Source organism: Odocoileus virginianus, chromosome 32 (assembly GCF_023699985.2).
Source record: "Odocoileus virginianus isolate 20LAN1187 ecotype Illinois chromosome 32, Ovbor_1.2, whole genome shotgun sequence".
Lineage (NCBI taxonomy): Eukaryota > Metazoa > Chordata > Mammalia > Artiodactyla > Cervidae > Odocoileus > Odocoileus virginianus.
In genome coordinates this window covers 19,864,679-19,882,344 of record NC_069705.1, presented here as the reverse complement: position 1 = coordinate 19,882,344, position 17,666 = coordinate 19,864,679, and the positions used below count along the sequence as shown (strand labels likewise).

Below are 17,666 nucleotides of genomic sequence, written 5' to 3'. Positions count from 1 at the left end.
AAATGACTTTGCATACTAATAGGGCCAGAGAGCTACAAACCCCTTTTCCTAAGTTTTCCCTCTAATTTTCAATTCTGCACATCAAGCCCATAGCTAGCTATAGAGCAGAACAGCCCTGCATCTCTTTAGTGGCTGTGCTTCAGAGAAAAGTCTTTTCTCGGACGAAACTAACTATCACACGGTGCATGGGGTAGGATCTTAGAACAACAGACGGGAAGGTGAACTCATTTGGTGCCATTCTATTTAGAAAGCAGAGAAGAGGTACCAGGATTTCAATGGTCCGGAAAAAGAGCTTAACTCCTATGCAGAAACGCAGGCCAAAAGTTCAACCCCAGCACTGTGAGGTTTTCTTATTATAGAGTCCTCTCTTCTGGCTGGGTTTTAATAGGTACTTTCATTGTTCTCTACAGCTAAAATGAGAGCTGGGCTTCAGGAGGAAGTGGTCAGTCCAGTTTTGAAATGTATAAATAAGCCCGTGTGGCTCCCTCGGCGCCCGACTCTGCCTTCTGAGAGCAGATGTAAAGGACGAAATGACACAGACCTTGACAGCAGGGAGGCCGGAGCAAATGTGGGGACAAAGGGCCAGGTCCCAGCTCAGAGGCCCCCAGCCCAGCTCCAAACTTTAGCTTTGGCATCTGACTGTCTCCACCTTTTAAAGGAAAGTAAATGGAATTTTCTGTTGTTTGAAACACTTAAGTGTTTTGTGGATCTTTTTTTAAAATGAGGGTAACAGGAAATGACTGACTGGCTGGAAATGACTGTATAGATTAATAATCCATTCATTCACTCAGTATTTCTTGAGCACCTACTACAGGCAAGGCAGGGGGAACAGAGTAGATGGAGAAAACCTTGTCTGCACTATGGTCTGAAGCCATCGGTGCAGGCCAGCGTCACACAGGAAGTGATAGTCTTGCAGATTTTGGCCAAAACCCCTTCCCCACCCCACCCCCAGAAAATGTTAAGGGTGGAGGATATGTTTTAGACTCACAGATAGTAACTTTTTCCTCCAAAGGAAAACTGTATAAGCTCTTGTTTGGTTCCACAATCAAAATAGACTAAGCTCTATTTTTTTTTTTTTTTTGTTAAAGGAAGGCACATGGCATTCCTTCAAGAGGAATGCTTACTTTTTCAAGAAGGCAAACACGATCTGAAAATGGAAGCATATTATTAGCATTTTACAATTATACAGAAAATGCGGCATTTGTGAGATGCCTCTCTGGACTGCTTAAGTATCCCAAAAAACAGTGATCAAGATGGGCAGGCCATTGACATGCAAAATGGGGAAGCACTGTCTCAGTTTGGAAAACAGGCTCATATAAAATATGTCATGTCTACAGCCTGTGTGTGCTTCCCGAATCGTGATTTTTCCCATTATAACACAATCGTTAAGGGTTTGCTTCCAAGTTAACAGTAGAATGTTCAAGGCACTTTTGCGTGCCACTGATGGAAGCATAAATTGACATTTTTAGAGGTTAATTTGATAACATCTATTTTAAAATGCATATATGTTTTGACATATCAATTCCACTTCTAAGAAGTTATCTTACAGATACGCTCACCAAATTATCTCAGTGTATGTCCCAGGATGTTACTGTAGACTTGTAATGAAAGGAACCTACATATGCATTGACAAGAGAAGGGTTTAACTAATTCATACAATGAAAAAATATGCAGTATGAAAAGAAAATGAGGTTGACCTAGAGGTTCTGATTTGAAGGACTTCAAGTTACAGTAAGTACAAAAGTGTGTAGAACTAAAGCTTATGATATTTGGAATATGGATACAAAGTTGTGGGATGATATAGAAAAAATGTTCCAAGTGGAGGTGGGAGCTGGGGTGGGAGTGTCTGAAGACTGGTTTTCATTTTATATCTTTCTTCATTGTTTAGATTTGTATCATAGACATGTATAGACTTTACTGAAATAATAATATATATATGTTTTTAAACTTAGTTTAAGGGGAATGGCTCAATCTAAGGTGAAGCTTTAAGTCTGGTGATATTCTGAGGGCTCAGGCCACACTTACACTTAAAAATCAGCATCTTTTCTTTAGGATAATTCCTCCAACCTTTAGTAGTAGATTTTCCAGAACAAAACTGATGACTCAGTCTGTCTCCATGGAGAGTTGGGAGGAGAGATACAGTGTTAGAGCAAAACATGGATGGAAATTAGACTGAAGCCATCCATTTAGGATCAAGCATTCTAACAAGCTTGCTTAATTAATTGAAAACACACTATTTTTGGTTTGAAAATTTTAGATGTCTTTTTCAGGACCACCTTTTTTTTTTTTTTTTTTTGATTGCTTCATGTAGCTTGCAGGATCTCAGTTCCCTGAAGCAGGTATTAAACCCAGGCCATAGCAAAGCCCAGAATCCTAACTACTAGGCCACCGGGGAACTCCCAGGATCACCTTTTTGAAAATGTTGTTTCTTCTTACAGAGGCTCAGATAATAGCCTGAGTGGGTGAGCAAGGACTCAGTGAGGGTCAGGCTGACGTCTGCCCTTTGTGGACTTTCTCTCTCCCCTTGACAGGTGCGCCCCGCCCCCTTCCTGGATGACTTTTCCCTAGAGCACTTATTGCCATCTAACACTGGCTACCTGAGTTCTTCATCTTCCTCACTGTCCATGTCTCCTCACTAGAATGTGAGCTCTATGAAAGAAGGGACATGACACCTTCTGTCCCTGCTGTGTCTTCAACATCTAACATTGTACTCAATCCACAGTAGCATGGGACTTCCCAGGTGGCTCAGTAGTAAAGAATCTGCCTGTCAATGCATGAGATGCAGGGGACCCAGGTTAGATCCCTGGGTCAGGAAGATCCCCTGGGGAAGGAAATGGCAACCCTCCTCCAGTATTCTTGCCTGGGAAATCCCATGGACAGAGGAGCTGGGCAGGCTACAGTCCATGGGGTCGCAGAGTCCGACGCAACTGAGCACATCGTTTGTATTCAATGAATACCTATCAAACCAATGACTGCATTAACATCTATATTTTTAAAATCCTCTCGGCATTATTACTGAGAAATACAAGCTCACTACTGTCAAGATAGTTAATGAACTTTCTATGCCTCTGGTTTGCCGGCAACAAAAATCAGAACAGAAACACTGCCTGGGTATATTTCTTCATGGGAGTTTATAGTCACTACTGTCTAGTTATTTAGACCTCTCATCTATCCCTTGTGACCACATTTTCAGTTCAATGGGAGATGGGAGCCTGGCATCCACGATGTTTGTTTAACTGTGGAACTCTTAATTGAAATGTTATCCTACATCAAAAGGGAAAATTATCTTAATGCAATTATGAGGTTTGCAATATTTAAAAGTAACCATTTAAAAGCACATGAGTCTCCTGATGACCATTCCTCCCACCCCCATCCAACCATTCACTCCAGATGACCTTCCCCTTGGCAGCATTCATAGATCTGTCCTTACACATGCAGTTTGTCCCTCCCTAACCAAGCATAAACCTGACAACTGCTTAGATGGATTTTTCCTTTCACCGAGTTGACCCACTGTTCAATGGAACTGCCCACATGGACAAATGGGATAACAGATGTGCTCAGAGGAGTAAGAAATGTGACACAAGCACAAAGAGCTGAATTAACATTGATACAAAAATATTTTGTCAAGTTTAGACAAACTCCTTTTTTTAAAAAAATGCAACAAAGTTACAGCTTGCAATTAGGTTTATTTTTCTTATAAAATTAAAAACTTTTGCAGGGGGTGGGCCACAAAACCTGGATAGAAGAAAACTTTCACCATGAACCCAGATGAGTTTCCAAGAAGTTTCTAAAAACTACTATGCTACATGCCCTGGAATGACTTTGTCCTCAACTCACTCAGGCTTGCTCATACCACAGACTCGGAGTCCACAAAATGTGTCATTTTTATGAGTGAATTCTTACTGACAAAATCAGTAATCGAATGGTCTCTTTTGATTTGATCTATAATATTAAAGAGGTCGATGCTACATTCTTGAATTAACTCTACCTCTCCTATCTTGGTTCCCTGTCTCAGCTTCAGCACAAGATGCCAAATAGTAACAAAAGGCACGATGGGTAAGTATTTCTGCTCCAAGGTAAAAGTGAGTAAGGATCCATGGGACGAAAAGCTCACTGTTCAACAACAGATTGAAGCCAGCTGCCTTGGCTAATGATGAGTGGCTAAATGAAGGGTTTCTTACATTTCATGACTGGCGGTTCTGGATAGCCTCCAGATTAATGTTTAAGAGACATTAAGAAGGAGAAAAGAGAGCATTCCTATGGTCTCCTGCCAGTTTCAAAGCAGGGTTCTCGGTACAGAGCCATACGGAGGAGCAGCAGATAGAAACTGGTTTGCTCTGACGAGCCAGAGTCTGGTTAAGAAGGTGTTGGGTTGGCCAAAAAGTTCGCTTGGGTTTTTCCATAATGTGTTACAGAAAAACTTGAACGAACTTTTCGGCCAATGCAATATATACCGTTTTGTTATTCCAGGTATCTAGATTTTGAGGGGCATTTCCATTGAACAGCTCACAGTAAAAGGATAACCATGAAAATGTATCCTTTTTAAAAAAAAATCAAAGCATGGCTGGTTTACAATGTCATCTCAGTGTCAGATGGACAAGTGTTCATTTTAATTCTAGAAGTCTGGGTTAGGGGTCACGAATGTACTCATAAACCTCCAAGTGGCTCCCTACTTCCAAACTCCACAGACTGGTTTGGGGAGCTCTGCACCAGCCCGCCCCGGCCTCCCACCACCGCGGAGACTAGCGCCCCTCATTCGCTTCCACTCAAGTGTATCAGGCTGGTCTCACCCTTTCACCCTGAGCATCGCTAACCTGTGCCTTTTCTCCTCCTGAACTGATCCCGTAACCTGAAAAGCCCCCTCTTCCTCCCACTACCTCCTCAAGTTTAACCACTCTTGACACAAGAGTCCCATCTCCTCAGGAAGCCTTCTCTGAACCCTCCACCAGCCCTCACTGATTCCTCTCTCTCTGGACGCTTTCATAAGCACTCTTGTTCTGAGCAGCCCAATTTGCTTGCTTACTCCATCCACCCATGGGTCAGGAATTTGAATCTTACCTTCCTGGCTAGATGGTAAGAGCCCAAGAGCAAACGTCATGATTTGCTGGTTCCGAGAAGAAAAGTGCTGGAGCAATTTAGTCCAGTTCTCACCAACACGAGCTGGTGGGTGGCAGATGGAAGACCCTCCCACAGAATGGCTCACAATCCCAAAAGGGCAGGTCCCCGCGGACCAGCACAGGGTCTAATGGTTCACGTGCCCAGCCCAGCCCTCCACAAAATAATGTGCTTTGTAGAAATTTCTGCACAATCCAAGGGGGAAAGGAAAAAGATAGACGCCCAGGACAACCTGCAGAGAAAGAAAATGTTCTTTTGCCACATCCCACCCAAATCAAGGCTAAGATATTTCCTGTTTTTAAGTCAGATCTATCGGAAGCTTCCCATCAGAACACACCACAGACTGACTTCTATGCTTCTGTCTGAGTGGCACTAATCTTTTAGATAGAAAAATGTTGGTGACAGTAAATTCACACCAGAACTTTCTACTCTAAAAATGCCAACGGAGAAGAAATATTTCCTTAGGACTGAGAGGGTCATGATAGCACATGTTCAAACCTATCGTGCTAGGGCAAGTTGATGAGAAATACAGGAGTCAACACACATACACACACACACTCACACAAATGTTAAAGGCTAAAAGTTCTACTACTACCCATCGAAACTACAGGAAAGCGAGAGTTCTTTTTTTTTAGGAATACAGTCATCCCTCCTTATCCCTGGGGGAACTGGCTCCAGGAATCCCCTGGGATACCAAAATCCATAGATGTTCAAGTGCCTTATACAAAGCAGCAGCAGAGTGCCACCAGCCTGCTGTATCCGCAGGTTCTGTATCCGTCAATTTAACCAAAGATTTAACCTTGGGAACCTGTTCAAATCGTGAATTCAAAGCCTGCAGATATGGGCGGGGGGAGGCAACTATATACCCAACCAGGACATGTGTACATGTGTGATAAATTGCTTCCGACTCTTTGCGACCCTATGGACTGCAGCCTGCCAGGCTCCTCTGTCCATGGGATTCTCCAGGCAAGAACACTGGAGTGGGCTGCTGTGCCCTCCTCCAAGGGATCTTCCCGACCTAGGGATCGAACCCACATCTCTTGCTTCTCTTGCACTGGCAGGTGGGTTCTTTACCACTAGTGTCACCTGGGAAGCCCAATCAGGACATACCCACATATGAAGCCTTAGAGCTTTATCCAGAAGCTCTGGGATTGGTGGTGGTCTAATGAAGCCTCCATGCTTTAATTCAACAAACACTGATAAAAACGCCTGCTGTGTATCCAAGTAAGTGTGTGCATATGTGTGTGTGCATGCCTGTGAAAGAAAAGGAGAGACAGAGGGTGGAGGGAGAGGGAACTTGGGATTGCCACTGTGAACCAATCCTGAGGATAGAAATCAAGTGCAGACCTAAATATATAATGACTCATTACCCAGGAGTCAGGAATCTTTCGATATGCTTCCGATCTCCCACCATATTGCCATGTGGATGTACTATGTGTAATTGGAGAGGGAGATACGGGGTGAAGCACCTTGCTATAAATTCAACAGGGAATAAGAACATCTCTGGTGGTCCAGTGGTTAAGACTCCACCTTCCAATGCGGGGGTGTGGGTTCCATTCCTGGTTGAGGAATTAAGATCCCACATGCAGTGGGCTTCCCTGGTAGCTCAGCTGGTAAAGGATCTACCTGCAATGCGAGAGACCCCAGTTCGATTCCTGGATCAGGAAGACCCCACGGAGAAGGGATAGGCTACCCACTCCAGTATTCTTGGACTCCCCTGGTGGCACAGACAGTAAAAAAATCTGCCTGCAATGCAGGAGACCTAGGTTGGGAAGATCCCCTGGGGGAGGGCATGGCAACCCACTCCAGTATTCTTGCCTGGAGAATCCCATGGACAGAGGAGCCTGGTGGGCTACAGTCCACGGGGTCGCAAAGAGTCAGATACAACTGAGTGACCAAGCGCAGCATAGCACATGCTGTGCAGTGCAGCCAAACAAATAAATAAATAAAAATAAAGAGAACTCTTTAAAAAAAAAAAAAACTCCTCGGTAGAGTCTCTTTTGTGGGGAAAGTGGGACCGAGACAGTAGGTCCAGCTCAACGCTTCCGAGTCTCGGCAGTTAACCCAGGCCTGGCCTTCCAGGCTCAGGAGGATCTAAGCCTCTCCATCAAGGTCAAGTGTGTTACCCCCATCGCTGCAGGTCCTGGAGTCGGAGGCCAGGCTGTCCGTGGAGCCTGTGGCGAAGCTGACGTGGACGCCCCTAAAGGATGGGCTGAGGCTCTCGGCGGAGCCCTGGCTCACTTTCTCCAAATCAGAGCTGCTCCTGTTCATTTTTAAAAGGTGCCTGGAAAATGCAGAAACAAATGATAACAATAATTAATTTGGTCTCTGTTCAAAAAACCAGCCAATAGAGTATGAACCTACCATGCTCTTGAAGCCTGACCAGTGCTGCCAAGTTCTGAAAACATGATTTGGGGGAGGACAGAACACGGGCTCTTCTGAAACCTTATACACACGACTGGCAGGTGATTTCTTGAGTGTGATTAAAGACAAGTGAGACTATTAAATTTGGAAAAGCCCCCAAATCATGATTTTGGAGGAACTGCCTTCATACTCCGGAGAAGTCAATGGCACTCCACTCCAGTACTCTTGCCTGGAAAATCTCATGGACAGAGGAGCCTGGAAGCCTGCGGTCCGTGGGGTCGTGAAGAGTCGGGCACAACTGAGCAACTTCACTTTCACTTTTCACTTTCATGCATTGGAGAAGGTAATGGCAACCCACTCCAGTGTTCTTGCCTGGAGAATCCCAGGGATGGGGGAGCCTGGTGGGCTGCCGTCTATGGGGTCGCACAGAGTTGGACACGTGTGAAGTGACTTAGCAGCAGCAGCAGCCTTCATACTCTGGCCCCCTCTGCCAAAATATGTATGTCAGCTATTATACTATGTGTCATCTCTACAAAGAAAAATTGAACATGATCATACAAGCCAATGTACAGAGATATAGAGATTGGGGAGGTTTTGCAAGATCACAGGACAAGTGAACTGTGGACCAAAAACAAAAGGTTTCTTCTGTGCCTGGTACTCTCTTGATATAGCTTCAAAGGGTCTAGCTTGTTCCATGGAATTAAAGGAAACATTATTGCAATTTTAACTAGATGGGTAGTGCAATGCTTAGATAGAACCATATTAAACCTGATACCAAAACTAAGGAATGAATCTGCCCTTAGGCTTTCTATGAAATCTTTGATTGTGTCTCTAAGATAGAATGACTGACGCACTGGGGACAGGAATATCAAGTTCAAGAAAAGGACCTCGCCTTGGAGAAAACGGTTCCCTTATTAAGTAGAAGGTTTAGCTGATTGATTTCCCTCTTTCAGAGGACCACATGAATATTCACTCTGACCTGACATTTTCCCCACGCAGTGGGACAGACCACAATCAATCCAGCCCTCTCCCTGTTATTGGTAACCTAGATTTCTCCGGACTGATATCTCCTGATGACACTCCTCTCCCACCACGGTGGATCTATATCTCAATATCTGCTGTAGGAAATACACAAAACAGTATTGATTTGGTATCAGAACTGCCTTATCTAATGCACATGACCGTACAGCCAAGAATGTATTGATTGTTCTTTGTGTTCAGCAGTGCCCAGTCCTGTGTGGTCCTCATAGGCAGTGGAATCTCTTGTTCATTAACAGAAAAGTTTAGAGAAAGTCTGCTTCCATGAAACATGTTCTCCAGAGATATGTCTCTCTCCCTGCCTCCCACCCTTAGGACCGCATTTTTAAAAGTTTCAAAGCTATTACACCTAAATATGACAGTGATGGCAATGTTACAACTAATAATATTCTCTACATCCCAATGTCACTCTAGGGGCCTTGGGGACATCAAATCTTAGGAAGCACTATGGTAGTAGATTGTCTTTATTTTACCCTCTGCCAAAATATCGTCATAGAAGGTTTCGTGAAATATTTTTTTTTTTTTATTTTATGATCCAACAACAGATGCAACAACAGTGGCTTTTGCAGATGAGGCCAAGATATGAAGTTGTGAATAATGACAAGTCCTCAGTCTAGGTAAAAAAAAAAGCTAGGTCTCTCTGGCAATGCAACCACATCAGAGCGGCCCTGCAGTCTCCCGGCCTACAGGCTCAGAAAACTGCCATGGGAGAAATTCCAGCACCACAGCTGCTGAGCTGATGCAGAAAATCACCAGAAGAGAATGTGTATAAATAGAGAAAACAAAACAAAAAGTAAATGTGGTATGTGTGAGAACATACACACGATTATTTAGTATAAAGTGAAGCATTAAAAGAAAGAAAAATGTCCAGTTGCCATATGCAAAAGGAACAAAGATATTAAATGACCAGTAGTGAATGGCCAGCTCAATTTTGTGTGTCAAGGCAGTTTAACAAAATAGAATAGACCAGAAATAAAAATTAAAAGAGTAAGTATTTGTGAAACTTTTGTTTCAGAGGTGTGTGTGTGTGTGTGTGTGTGTGTATTGGATCACAGTATTAAATATAATTCTTAAAATATATTTTAGAAACTTAGTTTTAAAAAGGTTAAAAGTCATCACTTTAGAATAGGGACAGACAAACCTTTCCTTAAAGGACAGGTGGTAAATATTTTAGGCTCATGGATCATATAGTCTCTGTTCCAAGTATCAGCTCTGCTTTTGTAGCAGGGAAGGAGCCACTGACAATATGTAAAGAAATGGGCATGTTTTCTAGTAAAACTTTTTTTACAACACAGATAGCTGACCTGTGGGTGGTAGATGATGACTCCCGATCCAGAACAGTCTTGTTCAATAGAAATATGCAAGTCATGTACATATATACAAAATTTAAAAAATTTAGTAGCTAAATTAAAGGTAAAATTAATTTTTACAATGTATTTTACTTCACAAAATACATAAAATATTGTCATTTCACTATGCAACAAATATAAAATTAATGAGATATTTTATAGTTTTTTCATTCCAAGTCTTCAAAATCTGGTTTATATTTTATATTTATAGCACATTGCAATTTAGGCTCCCACATTTTAGCTAGTGGCTACTGCACTGTGTAGGGCAGATCTAGAGAAACTCATATATGGGGAAGATTATTCACAGTGTTACTAACAGCAGAAACAAAATCATAGGCAGTCCAGTGGCCATCAGTAAAGGAATGGAAGACTATACACTGTGGTATAGTCTTGTATCAGAGTACCATATAGCATTCAAAAATAAATAAACTTGATTTAAATGTACCAGTATGAAAAGAATTCTTAAAATGCTGACTATTTTAAAAGCAGCTTGCAAAAGGCTTAAGTGTGACATCACTTATATACAATTTTAAAACACATTATAATTCTATGTATTTTTTACACATTTTACCACATACACGTGGTAAAATGGAAATGACACTCAACTTCAAGACAGTGATGACTCTGGGTAGCAAGGGGAAATTGAAATGGAAATTGTATAGGGAGGGATATTCCACGGTATTTGTAATATTTCCTTAAAAAAACAACAACCCAAAACAGAGAACAAAATGGTAATTATTTGAAAAATCTTGGACACGTGTGTGTGTGAAAGTCACTCAGTTGTGTCCGACTCTTTGCGACCCCATGGACTATACAGTCCATGGAATCCTCCAGGCCAGAATACTGGAGAGGGAAGCCTTTCCCTTCTCCAGGGGAGTCTTCCCAAGCCAAGGATCGAACCCAGGTCTCCCTCATTGGAGGTGAATTCTTTACCAGCTGAGCCACAAGGGAAGCCCCTGGACACGTCAAAGTTTCTCTACCAAAAAACCCTCAAGAAGCCCAGGTTCCTGACCAGTAACTAAAACCCCACAGGCAGTTGGGATGCTCAGATGTAAATAAGGAGAAAGAGGTGACCCTTTTATAAAATCTTTCATATGAACTGCATCAAATCTCATCCACCTTGGAAACCTGTATGATCTATTGTCTTAGAGAATGGCGAGTTCAATTATCGAAGGAAAACAACCACACCAGACTTGAAAATGAAAAGGGGGAAGTTGGCCATCAAAGCGGGGACAGACAATCACGTTGTTTTTGTGTCTCCAGTCTGTGTGTGCAATAGATTTCTCAAGCATCCTTGCAAAAGGCTTAAGATTCCAAAGGTGACTTTTCTGGGCCCTAATAGATTGTTCCATCAGATGTGAGGCCGGATGAGAATCCGAAGGCACTCAGCAATACACAGCCAGACTATACTTATTCTCTTTTAAAGGCTCTTTTCCTTCATTAGTGATAGTTTGACTTGCCTTTCATAAAACTGGTGCAAACCATCTATGCGGTGAACTCTGATGTCATGTGATTTAAGGAAGTGGCTTCACGAGGCCAAAGCCACATGCTCTAGTCTTTCCTCTCTGGGTGGCGAATAACACTCTTATCATCTGCAGTGAGAGCACTGCCTGCACAGATGTCATTGCTCTGCACTGTGATAAATGGCTTGTTCTTGCTCAGACTTCCTTCCCTACCTCCCCCCGTGATTAGACACGGTCACAGGAGAGCAGTGTGAGATACAGAGCCAGTGGCACAGCGTCCTTAGAGATCTGAACCCTGCAGCTGCTGCCCAGTGTTTGCAGAATGGCTTTTCCCCCCATTGTCCTTAGAGAAAGAAGCCTTGCCAGAGTTTTCTCCCTATCGTATTGGTAGAAAGCTGCAAAAAATAATAATAATCCAGCCGGAAGAGCCATCTGCCAGACTTCCTCATTCGTAGGAGAAAAAAAAAACACTAAGTCTAAAAATAGCCCCAAGTTTTCAGAATGCCCAAAATTCTGAACAGATACCAGACCCCAGTAGGGGCAGAGACTGTATCTCAGACACGGCGGCTAGAATCCTCATACGCAGCACAACTGAAAATGTGACCGAGGCAAACGTTCATTCTCAAAGCTCTGAGTCTGGGTTAGCTCACATCTATTTGGTTGAGAAATTTTTGCCCCTGGAGCGAAAGGTAAGAAAAGTCGCGCAGCACCAGTGTGCAGTTTTACACTAGCTCTCCAGACCCCTGGACACAGTTATACCACCCAGTCTTTGGATGGGTCAAGTTCGCTGCTATGTCTAATGTTTTAGGGAAGCCCTTTCAGGTAGCTCAGAAAGCACGAACATGTTCGAAAACTCATTTAAACCTTGTTTAAGTTACCAAGAAGGGGAAATAAACTGGCTTAGATGCAACGAAATCAAGTCATGCCTTAATCAAAGAATGAGAGCCTCTTACCATCCCAGACTCCAGCCCTCGGTGCTGTGATCATCCGCGTGGGCTCCCAGAGCCCAGGGGTGTGCTGGGCCGGTGACGGCGGGGCCCCGCGGAGCAGCCCTGAGGATGAAGGGCCAGCGTCAAAGGCGGCCGCGTGTGCCCTGTCAGCCGCTGTGAGTTCACCAGCTCAGAGCTCTCCGTTTCCCCCCAGTTCCTCTCTGACTTTTCTATAAAATGCACTTCCTGCGAAAGCACAGGAAAATAGGGACGGCTCTGCCTCTGTGACCTGCGGCTTTCTCCAATCTCCAATTGTCCTGTTGGGCTGCATCATCAGAAGCAATTCAAATACCCTCTCAAATACACTCAATTTCACCCTATTTCATTCTCTACTATTTGGCCAGATCCTAAAGTCAGAATCATTCAATGATTGGAGCTGAAACACTGGGTTTGCTTGGTGAATAAAAGCACCCCATTTTTATTTATCTTATGCCTGTATGACCAGCAGTGCATTCCCCAATCCTGTCTTTTTTGAATACCATTCTCAGATTTTCCAGTAAATAAATACTGACTGTCTGCTCTGTGCCAGGCACTGTGTCAGGTTTTGTGGCTACAACAGCGAGGGGAGGTGACACCATCCTTGCTTCAACAACCTGGGAGATAAATATTGATCAATCTCCTCTAAAAAAGTATGCAGAGGGTTTAAGCCATGGTCGTCAGAAAACATCTGCAGATTTGGTCATTCTGACTCCAAAACTCTCCAAAATTCTTCTCTCATAATGATGGTCAACTTTCAAGAACCCTACACAGAGCCCGTTCAAGTATTCTTGACCTCTGCCACATACTGAATCAGCTCTGGTCTCGCATGGTAACAGAAACACACCTCCAGATTTTCTTTGATTTCAAATATCCCCCTCACCCCACCCCACCACCCCAGCACTGTGTATACATTAGAACACATGCCTAGCATTCTGTTTGGAAAAAAAATTATCACCATTTGGGTTAATCGATATCCACTACTTCTGCTCATATATACTCTGCTCCAGTGGGGCTAGCCTCTCATTGTCCCCAAAGCACCCTGCATTCCTGTCCCTGCCCCACCTCGGCAAAGAGGGAAACATTCTCTCTCCCCTTCAAACCTTTTCCATACCCAAGACCTAGCAGCAGAAGCATCACTTACCTACAAACCCTTCCCCAGCCATCTGTCTCCTCTGACTGGTGTGTCCGCTTTGGAACTCATACCAAACCGAGTCTGATTCACATCACTGAGCATTTGGTTATAATCCTGGTTAGACGATTCTGTTTCATGTGAAACAGGCTTGTTACCACCACAATTATAAACTGTTTTGAGGAGCTGTGTCCTAGTCAGGACATGCTGGAACAGAGAGTCATTATTAAATACTTCTTGATTAAGTTTATCTGCCTCTGTTTCAATAACTGGGAGGCATCTAGGAGGATAAATGTTTCCTTTAAGAAAAGAATCACACTTGCCCGGCTACACTTGCCCAGCAAAACTTGCAAAAGGCAGGAACGCTGAGTAAACAACAGCCCTCCGGAAAGTTGGACTCAATAGCTAAGGCTTTTTCATATCTACAAAATACCACAGTTCCCAAGTATCCTGAATTTATATAATCTAACAACCTTATAGTTTAAAAAATATTTTTTTTTTCAAGAGATGGGATGAGAAAGTTATACAGCTAAGCTGGAAAGGTTTTTATTGTTTTTATCCTTAGTGCTCTTTGAAGAAGATGCTATGGGAGTTATTCTGCAAAGTGTCTAAGTGCCAAATGAAGGAACTAATGGATCCAGTCTGCTCTAGTGGCAGGCTTCCCCACTGACTTATTAGCACATATAAAGATAGGAAATCAGTTTCATTTTGGGTCAGATGACCTTTACAGTCCCCATGGTGCAGGCTTTTTAATTTGCATTTGCAGTTAATGCACTGGTGACTGCTGGGGAACCTCAAGTTGAAAAAACCCTTTGGTTTAACCCCAAAACGAAAGCACTTTGCATTCAGTGGAAACGATTTAAAAACAGGAATGAGGACATGCTCATTTTTAAAGACAGCAGTGTGCGCATGCATGCATGACACCTGCACCTCCATACACATCTTTAGGTTACTAGTTATCTGGTACAAAAATGGACAAAAACGTTTCCATCGGTCAAATGGGAATTTGCAGCCATTTGTCCTAACTATACATAGATATACTTTGGCACTGAGAGGTACAAATGGCTTTAAAAGATGACCTTTGCTGTCTTAGAAAATCAGTCTCTTATTTGTGGCCCCCAGTCTGCATGGCTATGTCCTTTCCCAAAGAATTTCTGGTGTGAGAGAGAGGAAGGCAGCAACTACCTAGCGTGGGAAGGTTTAAGCCCAGGTTGAGGACAGGAGACCGGCTATGAAAGCAGGTAAGAGGGTGCAGAGCAACTCAGCGGCTGGACCCCATCACCTGGTCCAATACACTTGCATCTCCAATAATGAATCTCCAACTCCTGGCCTCTTAAGGAAGAAATGCTACATGTTCAAGAGCTTGGTCATCTGTTCACACAGAGGCAGACGGGAAGAGAAGGTAAAAAGAAGGCAATGAATGACCAATGGAAAGTAAAGACTGAACAACTACAATCCACAGACGGGGCCCTCCCACCAGCTGCCCTGCCCACAGGTCAGCACAGTGTGAAAGGAACCTCTGGAGCCTTTGGGAACAATAGTAACGAACGCATTTGAAAAGCTTCCCACATGAGTTTCACTCTTAAGAGCATCGACCCTGGGGCTTCCCATGCACAAAATGGAGACAATACTACTACTTACCTCACTGGGGGTGGGGGTGGGGTGCGGCGGTGGTTAGGAAGAGTTGATGAGTTACTATTTAATAAGTGCTAAAAATAGTACCAGGTACAAAGAAAGTACTAGTTATATAGAAAGATGGGTGGATAGATGATGGATAGATGGGGACAGACAGACAGACTTCAGCAGCCTCCAGCAAATCCAGTATTTTGCTACATGGACAGAAAATACCTAGATATTTTTTAATAGATAGGCTAGAGATTTTACTTTCATATTTTAAAGAGACCCAAAGATGAAACAAACATCTCCCATCCGACTCCTGCGCTAGGTAGCCCAGTGCTTCTCTAGAAAAGCACACAGCCATGCAGGCTGGCACCACGACGAACTCAAACTTCCTGACAGCTAGCTCTTGTGGCTCCCTGGCCATCCCTTCACAGGACCTCAAATTCTCCAAAGCAGCTATTCCAACCTTTCATCCCATTATTTGGTGTTCTGAGCCACTATCTTCACCTTTCTCAAGTAAGCCTGGGTTTGCACCAACACCCAGCTACTACAAACAATACTGCACTGATCTTCATTGTGTTTTACTCGAAGGCATCACTCAGAAATGGAGCGGGAACAGCGTATTCTTATATTTTATTTTCCTGGGTAATTCATTTTAGCTTCCCTTACACCTAGACCTCAACAGTTAGCGATTAAATGACTGTCACAAGCAGGAGGAAGGGCAGATCAGTGCTGAAGGAGGCAAAGGAAAAGGATCGAGGGGCGGGATTTGGGATTTACTATTTACTGTGCAGACAATCCCCTGTGTCAAGCTCTGGAGAGGACACAAGTATCAAGGAGGCATTTTGAAAGATCTGAAGGGAAGTCACCAAGTAAATGTAACAGATTATCAAATATTCCTGTCTGGGTTTTCTTCTACTTTCTCCCAGGGAGATGCGTTCCATCCTCATGTTGAATATTTTCATAAAAACAGATGCCCTCACTTACCACCAGAAAAAGGACTTGGAAAAATTATATGTAAGTAATTATGAAAACAATAGCTTTCAATTTCTAAAGTATAAATTTATATCATAATATTTAATATTAATTTATATAATATTGATATTATATTTAATATTTCCCATTTCAAACTACTCATCTGAACGATTCTGACATACCTCCTGCCTCGACCCCCTTACCCCACCACCTGGGGCACAGAAAGTCACTGCTACAAGTTAAAGAGGGTGAGGCTAACATTCCTTGTTTAACATGGTTTAAGGACTGAAAACATAAATTTAAAGCCTTTAAAGAGAAATAATGCGTTATATATTGGATACTAGAATTAATGGTAACTATTGTTTACTAAAATACAAACTTCCAAAAGTTCGTGGAATATTTATAATCACTCATAAGTCACAAAATATTCAGTCACTCATTAAAAGTCAGAAAATATTCATAATCACTCATTAAAAGGAAACAAAACATTTTTGCACAACAGTCTGAAGGTGGAGATTGGAATCAGAAGACCCTCTTTTGCAAACACTTTGCTTAGGGCTACATGGGCTAGACGGACCACAGATCCTCTCCCAGGTGTGGAACTTTCAAATCAGTATAGTGAAGTGTTAAGTCGCTCAGTCGTGTCCAACTCTTTGTGACCCCATGGACTGTAGTCCGCCAGGCTCCTCTGTCCATGGGATTTCCCAGGCAAGAATATTGGAGTGGGTTGCCATTTCCTCCTCCAGGGGATCTTCCCAACCCAGGAATCGAATCTGAGTCTCCTGCATTGTAGGCAGATTCTTTCCATTCTTTACCATCTGATAGGAAAGAGTTATTGGTCCCCAATGATTCTGCAATTACTGATGGTAAATTTTAGATGCTTAAGCTGGACTGGCAAACAGCTGGCACCTGTGGCTGTACACCGCTCCCCCCACCTCCCATAACCTGCAGACAGTATTGATGGAGTTTGGCAAGCTCTCAGTTTTGCATGTGACACTCCAGACTGCTACTCCAACTGACTGTAGCTGGTGTGGAGGATGCAAGCTAATTGCCCTAATTGGTGGTGCAAGAACATGCACTCACAAAACCCTCCTTTTGATCACACATTCATAAGTATTATTTTAAGTGACCTCCCCATTATGACTGATAAAAATTCCAAAGATTCTTCTTCCCTTTCTTCCTAATCTTCAAAGTCTTATTACTACTTAATGTGTCAATTTACCTCAACTATTCTTGTCTTTATCCAGGGTATCTGAATTTTCATTCATTTTGACTGTCTACAGAGCTCCTGGAATCAGGAGCCATTGTGAAGGGACATACAGTGGAAACATTACCAATCATTTGCCTAAAAGACAAGTTTTAAACTTTGGGGAAATTTTTTATAGCACATGTATAAATGGGCATGAAATGGCTAAAACAAAACTGCCAGGAAGTCAGGGGGATCATCTGGTAGAGATAGATATTAAAATTAACTGGAGAGCAAAATATCTGAGTAAGAAGGGAAGGGTTTTTTGGTTTTTTTTTTTAAAGCAGTCTTTAATCTGGAAGTTCCCCTTTTCCCCCAGCGGAGGACACTTGTTTACATAAGTCTGCCTATTAGAAAAGTACAGAGAATAAATGTCCAGAGTACCAGACAAAAGCTGAT

At 42.9% G+C, this 17,666-nt stretch overlaps 1 protein-coding gene across 3 annotated transcripts in view; it reads right to left on the bottom strand.

The window, feature by feature from the left end:
• PRAG1 (PEAK1 related, kinase-activating pseudokinase 1) overlaps positions 1–17,666 on the bottom strand; it is a 50,134-nt gene that overhangs the window by 16,580 nt on the left and 15,888 nt on the right. For all 3 annotated transcript variants that reach the window (XM_070459952.1, XM_020911340.2, XM_070459953.1), the window contains exon 4: positions 7,242–7,399. In XM_070459952.1, the coding sequence (XP_070316053.1) occupies positions 7,242–7,399 (158 nt within the window). The remainder of the gene's footprint in view (positions 1–7,241; positions 7,400–17,666) is intronic.